Consider the following 12,163-nt stretch of genomic DNA (forward strand, 5'->3'; position numbering starts at 1 on the left):
AACAAACTATTCAAAACGACCCAAGTTAAACAAAAAAATAAATAAAGAAGAACGTTAGAAAGACTTATCATTACTTACAGAAAGGGAGTAAATTTTTTTCTCCAGTTTTTTTTTTTAACTTAATAAGGAACGTATAAAAAAGATGTTTTTTATTCAATTTTTACATAAAATAAGAACTTTCCCCTTCCTCTTGTTTGTACTTAGAAAAGTTATTGTTTATATAAATTGGAGTAATATATTTTTCTCAAGGATACGTTAAAACACATGAAACAGATTTTGGAATTAACTTAAGTGCTTCAAGCAACTTTACAACAATAAATAAAACAACAAAAACAGTTCCAACAACAACAGGGTGGTGACAGTGGCACAGTGGTTAACAATGCAGATTTATAATCTTGGCCTCTCCTCCTTAATTTGAACAAAACTACCTAAATCTGAACATTCTGATTGTTGTCTATTTTCTTGGATATAAAAGAACTTGCTTTATTGTGGTTGAACTTCTGAAGCCGCAAACACAATTAGTTTTGCAAAAACTGTAGCAGAGCACATATGAGTGCATATGAAAATATCAGCTGCAGCAGCAGGGGATGGGTGACAAGTGATTGTATTAGCAGCAGGAGCAGCATTTGAACGCATATGCAAATTGGCAAGTGTGCTCGGGCTTGCATTTGAAGAAAAAGAAAAAAAAGGACACCATGTAGTCAGGGAGAAACAAAGTTGGCGTTGAAGGAGATGGATGTGTAAGGTGAAGATGAGAATGGGCCGGCAGTTGAAAGAAAGAGTGCAGTAAAAAAAAGATGGACGTATAAGAAATGGCTATCTATGGCCAGCATGTCATCCTCCTCCTCCTCCTCCTCCTCCTCATCATCATCATCATCATCATCATCATCATCATCATCATCATCATGCAGTCTGTCAGCCCTGACGATGACTAGTCGGGGCCTCAATGCTTTATCCTTCAGTACAGGACTTTCCACCTCGCCTCCTAATTTGCTTGTGCAGTTTAGGTGTAGTATCTGTTGCGCATCAGATAAACACCCTCTGAACCTCCAATGCTCATTTCCAGTGGAGCAAACCCATGACGACTGGCAGCAGAGGAGGCTGCAGCTTCTGGCCGAAAGTAAAGTGGAGCAGAAATGAGAGACTTTTAAGATGGTCCTGAGACGGAGGAGTAATAGTTATAAATGCTTTGGTTAAAATAAAAATAAAAATGCCAACTTAGATTTTTATTTATTTATTGTTTGTTTGTTCCTGCAACGTTACAAGACTTTTCTTCATTGTTGTTCAATCTAATACATATATTATCCTTATTTTAGTCTTGTGTGTCTTCTGTACCACTTTTTTTTTCAGCATTATCTAACTTTGACAACGAGAACTGAACCGTTCCCTTGTCAAATCATTTTAGCATAACTCATCTGTTTGACAATGTTGCATGCAAATACTGTGAGATATTGGAAATTCTAAGATTACTTTTGCGACTTATGTTTTTTGATAAACTGTGTGCCTTGATTCACCAGTCTATCAGCTGTCTAAATTGTATAGAGTGAAATCGGTTTCAGCATGGTTTTGTCATTACTCCTAAACCATTTTATATAAAGATGGTGATTACATATATTTTTTCCGGCCTAGTTTTCATTTCAGCATATGATAACACTTACTATAACTTACTGATTTTAATGTTATTTTTTATTTATTTTCAACAAAAAACATGATGTAAGTATAATAAATAAGCTGCTAAACTCATGGTGAAACCCATTTCACTCTAAATGAAAGGTGAGTGAAATAGGAATTAACCCACTATCTTCTTTTTTAAGAAGCAGCCAGAATATTTATTATATGACAAAAATGTAAATTTTATGATAAAAGAAAAAGAAATGTTCTATATTTTATAAAATTTAATCATTAAAATTACAACAAAAAAATTTGGCAAAAATGAATGGAGTTGTTGAACAAGGGCAGATAACTCGAGTCGGTTTAATTACTGATGACCACGTGATCCGTTCACATGCTTTTTCCGTCAATATGGCCGCCGCTATTCCCTTTCCTCGGGAGGTGACACTTGGATAATCACTTAACGAAAGAATTAAACAAAAACAGCAGGGAAACAATTAGCGGTTCTGTTGTAACATACACTTTTTTTTTTTTTACTATAAATGGCCTTGACAAGAAAGGAAGCATACAATGCACTTGAGTTGCCCTTCGGTATGTCCTTTTATAACAATTGATTATTTAATGTTTTTTGTTGTTGTTTTTTATTCCACCCATTTTTATGGTCTTGTTTGTTTGTTTTTTCCCCCTCTTGTTTTCAGCATCCGTATTTTCTTCTCTTACTTTCTTCCATTCCAACGGGGCATTCCATCCATATAGACACTCAACAAAAACATACAGAAGAAAAATATAATTTCTAGTTTATTTGAAAATTTATGCTGGAAATTTGGAGCGGTGAAGAGTTAAAATTAAAAATTCACACCGGGAAGATACATTATTATTATTATTTATTTAAGGGTCAATTGTAAAACTGTTCGTTACGGAAATTATAAAATGTATATACGACACTGTATAAGAATACTATTCTAAAATGTCATAAATTCTACAAACTAATATATTTTAATCTGTTATCATAAACAGCATTTTGCTTGCTACTATTTTTAAATAAATTCTGACCTCAGATTGTCGTCCCGATGCTAACCGTTCTATGAAACCAGATTTTGAGTGTGAATTTTTGTTATTATTTATTACTTAAACGTTTCTGTATTTAAATTAAATAAATTTGCTTCATTCCGACACTTTATGTTGTGTTATTAATATTGCCGATCTATTCCAAAAAAAGTTGATTTGGGGAATATTTTTCTATTTGCTGAATTCTCTAAAAAAAAAATCCTTTAATAATGAATTAATGTCTTAAGTTTTTTTTTTGTTTTTTTTTGCATAAATTAATTTAACAACGAAAAAAGGTTATCTAATTTTAAACCCAGGAGTTTGTTGCAACTGAACTAATTTCTTTAAATTTCTTTATTTTATTTTTCTTTCGAGACTATTATTTTCGAAGCATTCTGATGACTCCACAATATTTGCCCCAAATTATTTTGTTTTGTCTTTTTATTTAGTGATTAAAACTTTGTCAAATTAAATTCTGTTTCTGATTTTTTTTTTAAATGGAGTATTATTTGCATCTTTCGAACTACTATTCTCATCGTAGGTAGCTATATTCACAGCGTTTCGGCCGATGTAACGACTGGTCGTCTGTGTGTGTTTCAAACTTGGAAACCCGCACAGAATTTCGAACTGAATTCTTTATTTCATCCACGGATGTAGAATAGTTCACATAGACATATGGCCCAATGGTTAACAGCGGTTGTTAACAAGTGACAATCTTTTTTATGGAAAAGAAATCACTAAGAATAACGTAGGTTATCAATTCTAACTGAATATCGGTGATGAAGTGAACTTTGATTAAATGACGACCTCGGTTCGAAATTCCGTTCCGGTTCTAAAAATCGAAAAATGCATATTAAGAAGGCCGAAGGTTACAACGGTCGAAGCGTTGTCGATATAATCAATATGAAAATAGTAGTCCGAATAATACAAATTAAAAACACGTTTTGTCAATTATTTTTAAATTTGTCTTTGAGAGAAAAACTACATTTCTGATTAGAACAATACAATAATGGCTATTTAAAATTCAATTTAATTTTTTTTTTTTTTTTTTTTTAAATACAGATGTACGTACCCGTCACGGAACGAAGATCTCATTCCAAAAATGACGTAAACTGATCAAGTAGTTTTATTTTTACCTAAGAAAATCAAATTTTATGATTAGCAAAAAAGTGACAGTTTCGTCTCATCGTGAAAAAAAGGCAGATAAGTCCACAATAATCTAAACTTGCGAGATCAGCTTTGTCATGCTAATAATTTCACATTAATCGCTTTAAATTGTTTTTAAAAATAATTTTCTCCATAAAAATGAAACTACTTGATCAATTTACGTATTTTTGGAATATGACATTTCCGTTCCGTGATGGGTACGTGCATCAAAGATTTTTCTGTATTTTTTTTTTTTTTTGTTTCTTTTTATTAGGTTGAATTCCAAATAATAACTTAAAAAAATTTCGCTACAAACAAAATTTCTCGATTTAAATTTCTAAGTTTAAAATTTAAACGAATGAGCGAGAAATTGCTTTTAAAAATGTTATTTAGTATGTAAACTACAGAAAACTGTTTAAAAAATTTAAATCACTTAAGATTTTTTAAGTCATAAAAATTTTTTCTTAACACTTTTTATTTATTAGTTGTATTATTGGGGGGGGGGGAGCATGAAAAATGTTAAATAGTACAGAAAAAGTATAACTCGTTTGACATTTACTTCTTGGACGATGTATAAATTACCATGATTTTTTTTATCCTACTACTACTGTTTTCACGATGCTATACTATTGATATGCTCTACTTCTACGACTACATAGCAAGTGAATTAGATTTTTAAAACTAACATTTTATCCTTTTCTTTTTTTACACACGCTACATTTTTTAAAACTATTTTTTAAGTTGTAACTACTTCTTGTGTCTGGTTCTCGTCTCCGTTTTTTTTTTTTTTTTTTTTTTTTTTTTACTATGTTTACTAATTGAAAAGACGGATCTGAACGAGCACTCCTCCTAAGAACGGCTTTCGGAATAAACACCTCGAACCTTCCCATGTTAAGAAAGGCTTTCGTTTTTTTTTTTTGTTTTTTTTTTTGCAATTTTTTTCAGTGGATTATTATTGATTGGACTACAGTTTATCGCTAAAAATGAAGACACCATTTTTTTTTTTTTTCGGGCACCTATCGTCAGAATCAGAAGGAGAAATCGGTATTTTAAACTATGACCGAAACATAAAAAAAAAAAACAAAAAAAAAAAAAACTAGATATTAATTACTTCCGGAAAGAACTAATTACGACCGGCCCCAGCGTAGCATAAACACCTCCAATCTTCCCATGTTAAGAACGGCTTTCAGAATAAACACTGCCAACTTCGAAAGCCGTTCTTAACATGGGGAGGTTGGGGGTGTTTATACTACGCCGGGGCACGTAGTAATTAGTTCTTTCTGGAAGTAATTTTTTATTTTTTTATTTCCTGCTTCGGTCATAGTTTAAAATACTGATTTCTCCCCTGGTTCTGACGACAGGTGCTCGAAAAAATGGCGTCTTCATTTCCGACGATAAACTGTAGTAGTACCACTAATATATAGGGGTGATTTTCGCTCAGGTTTGCCATTGAAAAATACTTTAAAAACTAATTAAGAATTTAAATCCACCGAAATGTATTTCGGTTTCTTCGTAATTATGTCGGCCATTTTAATCTGTTAATAATTGAAAAGAAAATTACTTTGTTGTAATCGTTTGAAATGAATTTGAAAGCATTTAAACTGTCGAATAAATTCATTCCTGGCTGTAAAATTCTTAGCAAATTCTTCATGCTTTTTGTAAGCTATTTACATCTAAAAAAAATAGGACATTGTAATGTTTTCACATTTCCATAACAAAATTAGTTGTGGCTTTATAAAAAATTTGTTCTATTAATGATCAAAGGATAATAATACAATTAAATTTAACTTTTAAATCTAAAAACAAAAAGGTTCCCGGTCAACATCTGCTGTTGACAATAAAGTAAACAAACACCTCTGCTGCGTCCAGTTAAAAAAAATCATGTTTTATTTCTAATTTTAATTCATACACCCCTCCCCCGCTAATTAAAAATTAGTTATACCCCACCCCAACTTAACAAGTAAAATGTAGGTAATTGCTATCTTTTACACCAGGTCAGAAGGCTTCTCTCTCACAACCTCAATTCTTGCTAAATCCGTGAAACCACCCTTTTTGGTGTCTGCTACTATTAGTAGTACTATTTAATAATTACTTTCGAAATAAAGTAGCTGTTTGTTGGTTAACTATATTTTTAGAGGGCCCCCCCCCCTTTTTTTTTTTCGCTCTCATCTAAATTCTTCCATTATGGTCGTCACTGGTATTATTCAGTGCTCGATTTACACACATCGCCACCAATACGTGATGTGACGATACAACAAGGTCAAGTTTAAAGTAGGAAATCTAACCTCCCTCACGGGGGGGGGGGGGGGCTCGCTCGTGTACAAATTAGTTATGTTTGGATCTATTGGCATTTCCTGGTGAGGGCGCTTCACATTTATTATATCAGTGAAGTTGGAAGTTCGAACCTAGGATGCCATCTTTCCAAGTATTACCTCTTCCTTTAGGAGAGGGGGAGTGATTGTTCCGGCTTACTGAGGAATGCTAACGTGTTCGATAATGACAAATTTTGTTCCCATTCAAAATGCCCGATCGTTTTTCTGGATTCTCCACTATAAACTGACCTTATGTCTAACCTTATTGCAATAAGAAACGGGTAAATAAAGTCCCCCTTCCACACACACACACACACACTTAAAATTTGATGTCCAAAAAGTTAAATGGTCAAAGTTAAAATAAATAAATAAATAAATAAGTCCTTAAAACAATCTGATTCGGAAGTGGATGATCATTACTACTGAGTGGCTTGGAGGTGGGTGATTATCTTTACATTAATCTATATGAAAAAGTGATCTCGCACTTTTTCTTTTTTGCCACCTGTTTTTTCAGGCTGTTTACATGTAATCGCTTAAAACCTATAGAATCTGATTTTTATTTTTTATGAGAATTATCACAGGATGCAAGACTCCAGTAAAAGCTCGGATCATTAAAACGTTCTGTTCATGCCCGAGATACCATCCTCCCAGGCTTTGTAAATTTAGTTTAAAACTAAAATTTAATTCGTCTCTTATAGACGTTTTAATTAATGAGTTAAAAAGTCTACGCTGCTACTGAAGAATAGTGTTTTTTGTGTTGCGGAATGTGAACTTAAACGATTTGAAGTCCAGGAATAGACAGCGTTTCTTTTTTCTTTTTTTTTAAATTATGGAATGAAGTGAATGCCGAGTCAAGTAGACCTGTGGCATTTTATTTGCAAGTTTCCATCTTTACATCGCTTCACACTTTTTTTTTTTTTTTTTTTTCATCGAATTGGTTTCATTTTTTTTTCTAGTGAACACTGAAGTAAATAACAGAACTGAAGTTTTAATCAAGGCATTTTATTTTAAAAGAAAAATTGATTTTATACATATTTTGAAAATGTTTTTGAAAAAGTTTACTTTGTTAATTGAGATTCATATTTCTATATTAATAAAATTGTGGTCCTTTACATGTTTGTGTTTGCTACCTCTACAATGAACTACACGTTTTATTTTTTACTACTAGCTGTTCATATCCGACACTGTCTAGGATACCTTAATTAGTTTTGTATTTAGAAAATAAAATTAAAATGCTTCCAAATTCTCCCCAAATAGCAAATGATTATTAAGTAAATCAAGTATTGCTAATTACTTTCCAAATTACATGACAAAATTCCTCAAAGGATCAGTAACAAAACATTAAATGAAAGCGGGGTTTTTAAAATGGAAAGTTATGAAAATGGCCGTTTAATGACGTTAAGATTTTATTACTTCAAATATATAATGTAGATTATTTATTAATGCATGTTCATTTTCAAACAAAATGGTCATATTTTGAGGGCTTAATATATTTTGATTTTTAAAATATTACTATTATAGTAGACCTACCTTGAATTCTGTAATTACCCAAAGTGTTTTATGGTTAAGTATTAGTTATACCTGGCTTACATTAATGATATATTGCTGAAATCAACTAGGGATTAGATGCAGCTTATAATGGACAGGCTGCAGGAGACTGTATTTTACATAGGTATGTGTATCGCCAATCAAAGATTAATGTTCTCTCCTCCTTGGCCTTTATGGAAGTCTAGAAACTGCTGTCTCTGAATAGTGCTATTTTGGAGGATGCAGAATCCTTCATGTATCTTAAGTTTATCATTGTTCCATCTGGGCAGGATCCAGTAAAAGTCAGTCATTGAGTTGTGGTTACTAGATCCACTTTTGTGCATCTCACTTGTCCTTATGGGAGCTATTGATAGCTCACAATATCATGTTGCTGCATGAGGGAAGAGAGATGGAACAAAAAAATATTGTTATCGCATGGGGCAGTATGACTGCGACAACCATCAAGTAAACCCAACGAACAACTTAACCCGAATGTTTCCGCCTACATAACTCAACACAAACAATACCACCAATACAATCTGACACCATCCTGTACAATTTTGTTGAGATGACTTGGCATGGTGTGGACAATTCTATCGATATGACCCTGTTGACCTGACCGATTGCAACATTGTGAACAATTCTGTTGATACAACCCAATACACTACCAGAGTAACCTTGGTAGTTACTCTCTTAATGAGTCTAGCATTGTCTTTTTCCAGCCCTTGGATGATCTCATTTTCACCATAGGTCGGCCCGACTAAGACACTGACACACAATTTTTAAGTGCTTCCACGCATGCCCATCATACTCCTCCCTGATCTTGAGGTCATACAAATGGCAATGTGGATCAGCCACTTTTGCCTGGTACTTCATCTTAATGGTACGGTCTCAGGAACTTCCTCAGTAGAATTTTAGTTTGTTGTATCATTGAACTCCTCCTGCCCTAGATTGTTGGGTGCATCACTCTGAGGAGCTTTCTCCATGTGATCGTTCATATAGCAGTGGGGCTTTGTCATCTGAGAAGGTACTGTTGTCACAGATGACGCAATCATTTCGGCATGCTGGATGCACATCTTTTATGTGGCATGGTATCCCATTAAATGAGATTAAGTGTTGGCCAGTGATTTTTGTCACTGTCCACATGCTGAACTGTCATACATCCTCCCTGTAAATTCTTGACCCAAACAGCATCTCTCTCTTTGTACAGACTACAAATGCATTGTCAAGGCACAACACTTTATTGATACCCTTAACACAGATCCTAAAGGTCTATGTTATGTTTGCAAGTCCATTCAAAGCTGTCTTGTCATCCTGGGGTGTAACATTGTATCAGTTCACTGCCTTCAAGATTGAGTACAGTATTCTTGCCACAATGTGTTTATTGTGTGATAAGATATCTTGATTATTCCGTTACCAAAATCACAAAATCGTATGTGTATACCCCATACCCATGTAAACTCAGTAAATCTCTCTCTGCAAAACGCCATGCCATTGTTAGTAAGCAACTCAATTGGCACCAACACAATTTTCAACTGTTTCATGATGCATGTCTGTGCAACTGCTTCCAGATAGCAAAACGACTAGGACCACATCAACATCAGGTACAGCTAAGTGCCAAAATGGGTTATATCCCTTGCAACCCTGCACCAAATTTCCATAACACCAAGCCTACCTGACTTCCAATACATTGGGGTTGGATCTATGGATTGGCATTCTTTGCATCCCCAACTACTATCTGCACCTCAGCTTCAGTTATTCCTGGGTTGATTAACTTTACAAAGTACAATGTCCTCTCCACACTGGGATGTCCATTGGACCAATGGATTGCCTGTACTTGAGAAATGTTGTGTCCTGCAGATACAGCAAACACAAGTTCTCTGGGTTGTCATTTTGCAGCTTTCATTTAACTATTGCTGGGATACCTGTTAAGTTGATCAGCTTGGTTTTCATGAAACTTAAGAAGTCCCACCTCAATCTTCAGTGCATATTCAGAGACCAACTCTCAGAGAGTGGAGAGATGATGCCTCACTAACATTTCAGAGATTCATCTGTCCAAACAAAGTGTCAGTTATCCATCAATACACACATGCAGAGTGAGTTTGGAAATGAATGGTTTTCACTTTCCATTGCAATATAAGGTTTACATCTCACAGCATCGAGCTCAGCCAAGTTTATATGCTTGTCCTCATACACCACTTGGAGTCAGCTTGCACCTTCCGCCATGGAACCATTACTTTCCACAACCACACCAGTGCCTAAAAAGCTAATATCTACTAACACTGTAAATTATTGTCCACAGATATACCAACCACCTCAATGGATCATCCTGAGCCACTCATCCATGTTAGAAGAGGATCTTGCACGTCATCAACCCATTCAGTTGTCACAGTGTTTGTCCTTTATTTTACAAATGTTGTGATGATACCTAACGAACCACACACTGGAAAATTGCCTGTCAATTTCCCACACCCTGAAAAAAACCAATTTGACGGGTCAATCTATCGGGGACTTCTAGAAGTTCATTGACATGCTTCTATTAGCAGTTTTCTTGAAAACATAATCCTAACACATGTGAGCCCAGTTTTAGTTGTTCTGCCAGATCAAACTTCTCCAAATATTGCTTGACACGAGTTGCAGAACATACACTACCATTCACAAAATTGTTGTCAATATAGGAAGTAGCGATGGTTTTGATTTCATCCTGGCTTAGGACAGCATTAACAATGGCCTGCATTATTAAAGGGCAACATCGAGCCCAAATCCCAGATTGGTAAGACAATATTGTTGTCCCTTGATCTCTACTGTTTGGAACAGCCAAAGAGATCTGTCGACATTTACTTGCAAATAGAATCTATGTAGGTCTAGCATTGCAATGTTTGGTCCTTGCTGTCGTCATTTCCTTAATTTTTGCAAGCAAACATCTGTACACTTTTTTCTCATTCAATTGTTGGTACACAAGATATGCACGCCTAACAAGTGCAGCTGGATGATGCACTTGATACACTTCATCCCACTTAGTTGACATATCAGCTCAGCTTTCTCCAGCCATTCTACTATTGACTGTCCAGAGTCACTGCCATCAAACATTGGTATAAACTTTGGGTTGAAAGCCATAATTGCTGAAATAGCTTGTTGCTTCACAAGGGAAGAGAGATGCAACAACAAAAAGAAGCATTGTTATCACATGCGGCAGTATGACTGTGACAACTATCAAGTCAACCAGACAAAAACTGTAACTCGAATGCTTCTGTCTACATGACGTGACACAAATGCTTGCATTTACATGACCTGACACACTGCCAGAGCAACCCTGGCAGTTAGTCTTTGACTGACTCTGATGTCGTTTGTTTTTTGTTTTGTTTTGTTTGTTTTTTTTTTTGTTTGTTTTTTTAGCCCTTTGATGATCTCATTTTCGCTGTAGGTGGGCCTGACTGATAGATAATGAGACACACAATTCTTCAATGCTTCCACTCATGCCCGTCACATATCATTTAAAAGGCTTGTTTACCAAGTATATCAGTGAATAACTGAGAATCTGGACAATAAGGAGCTGAGCTCTCAGGTCCACAGTGCACAAACTTCAATGGTGTCTAAAGACAACATACTCAACGTCTAAAATTCCATGCATTCGCATACACTGAAAACATGCCACTTATCCATCCATCTATATTTAAATATACTTACAGAATATGCCATAACTTGTATCTTCCAGGTTAATCTTAACCCTAAACTGTACTCCAAATCAAATGTTTTCTTGTATCTATATTAAGCATATATCTTATCTTTCAGTCGTATTAAATACTCAGCCTGGGCACCAAATTTAAATTTCTGATATTAAGTAGATCATACTTTAACATATCCTATTCCTGAACTTACAAAACTATATCTAACCTTGCATAAACTCGTCTCTCAAACCAATGCTGTTGCAAATTTAGTGCTTCCACTGCATGAATTCGTACCCATCCCCTCTCCTGATAACAATGGAAAGCATAGTAATGTCCTTTTAATCACTTCGAGGAGTAAAATCTTACAGTAGATGTTAATCTAAATAACCTTTTTTTTGTTTTTTTTCCTCAGTAGATATTAATCTAATAAACTGATTAATATTAACTACCCATGCAGGGTCGCAGAAATACCTGGATTAGGACCCAGGCGCGGGGAGAACCCTCTCAGTGCTGATGGACCCGTCATCCGTCTAGGAGAAAGAAAACTGAAGCCAAACCTAGGGGAGGGAGGCCTCTTCAATCCTGGACAGCAACCTTCCTAGAGCTGGTGACTCAAACAAATCACTGGTTGGCAAACCTAAACTGCTTAAGGAGGAGATAGGCTCTGTCTATCGCCTAGCTCTCATACTCCTTCTTTGCCTATAAGCCAGGCGTAGAGGTGCTATCACAGGGACTCGTCAGAATCGCCCAGTGGTTGACCTTGTTTCCTGATGAGGGCAATGAACGCCGTTTTTTCCCCGCTCCCGCCACATCCCATCCCCCTAAACTGGACACTGTGTGGGTGCTTCAGTA

General features: G+C 35.2%; 1 protein-coding gene across 5 annotated transcripts in view; it reads left to right on the forward strand.

Annotated features, from left to right (window-relative positions):
* Positions 1 to 1,980: 1,980 nt before the first annotated feature.
* The window catches only part of LOC145245715 (uncharacterized), a 341,671-nt gene continuing 331,488 nt past the window's right edge, over positions 1,981 to 12,163 (forward strand). For 3 of the 5 annotated variants that reach the window (XM_080107250.1, XM_080107247.1, XM_080107249.1), the window contains exon 1: positions 1,981 to 2,202. In XM_080107250.1, the coding sequence (XP_079963376.1) occupies positions 2,154 to 2,202 (49 nt within the window). In that variant the 5' untranslated portion in view covers positions 1,981 to 2,153. The remainder of the gene's footprint in view (positions 2,203 to 12,163) is intronic. The other 2 variants (XM_080107252.1, XM_080107251.1) reach the window with 2 other exon arrangements.

The sequence above is a fragment of the Euprymna scolopes genome, chromosome 23 (genome assembly GCF_053919585.1).
Source record: "Euprymna scolopes isolate OS-2025 chromosome 23, ASM5391958v1, whole genome shotgun sequence".
Lineage (NCBI taxonomy): Eukaryota > Metazoa > Mollusca > Cephalopoda > Sepiida > Sepiolidae > Euprymna > Euprymna scolopes.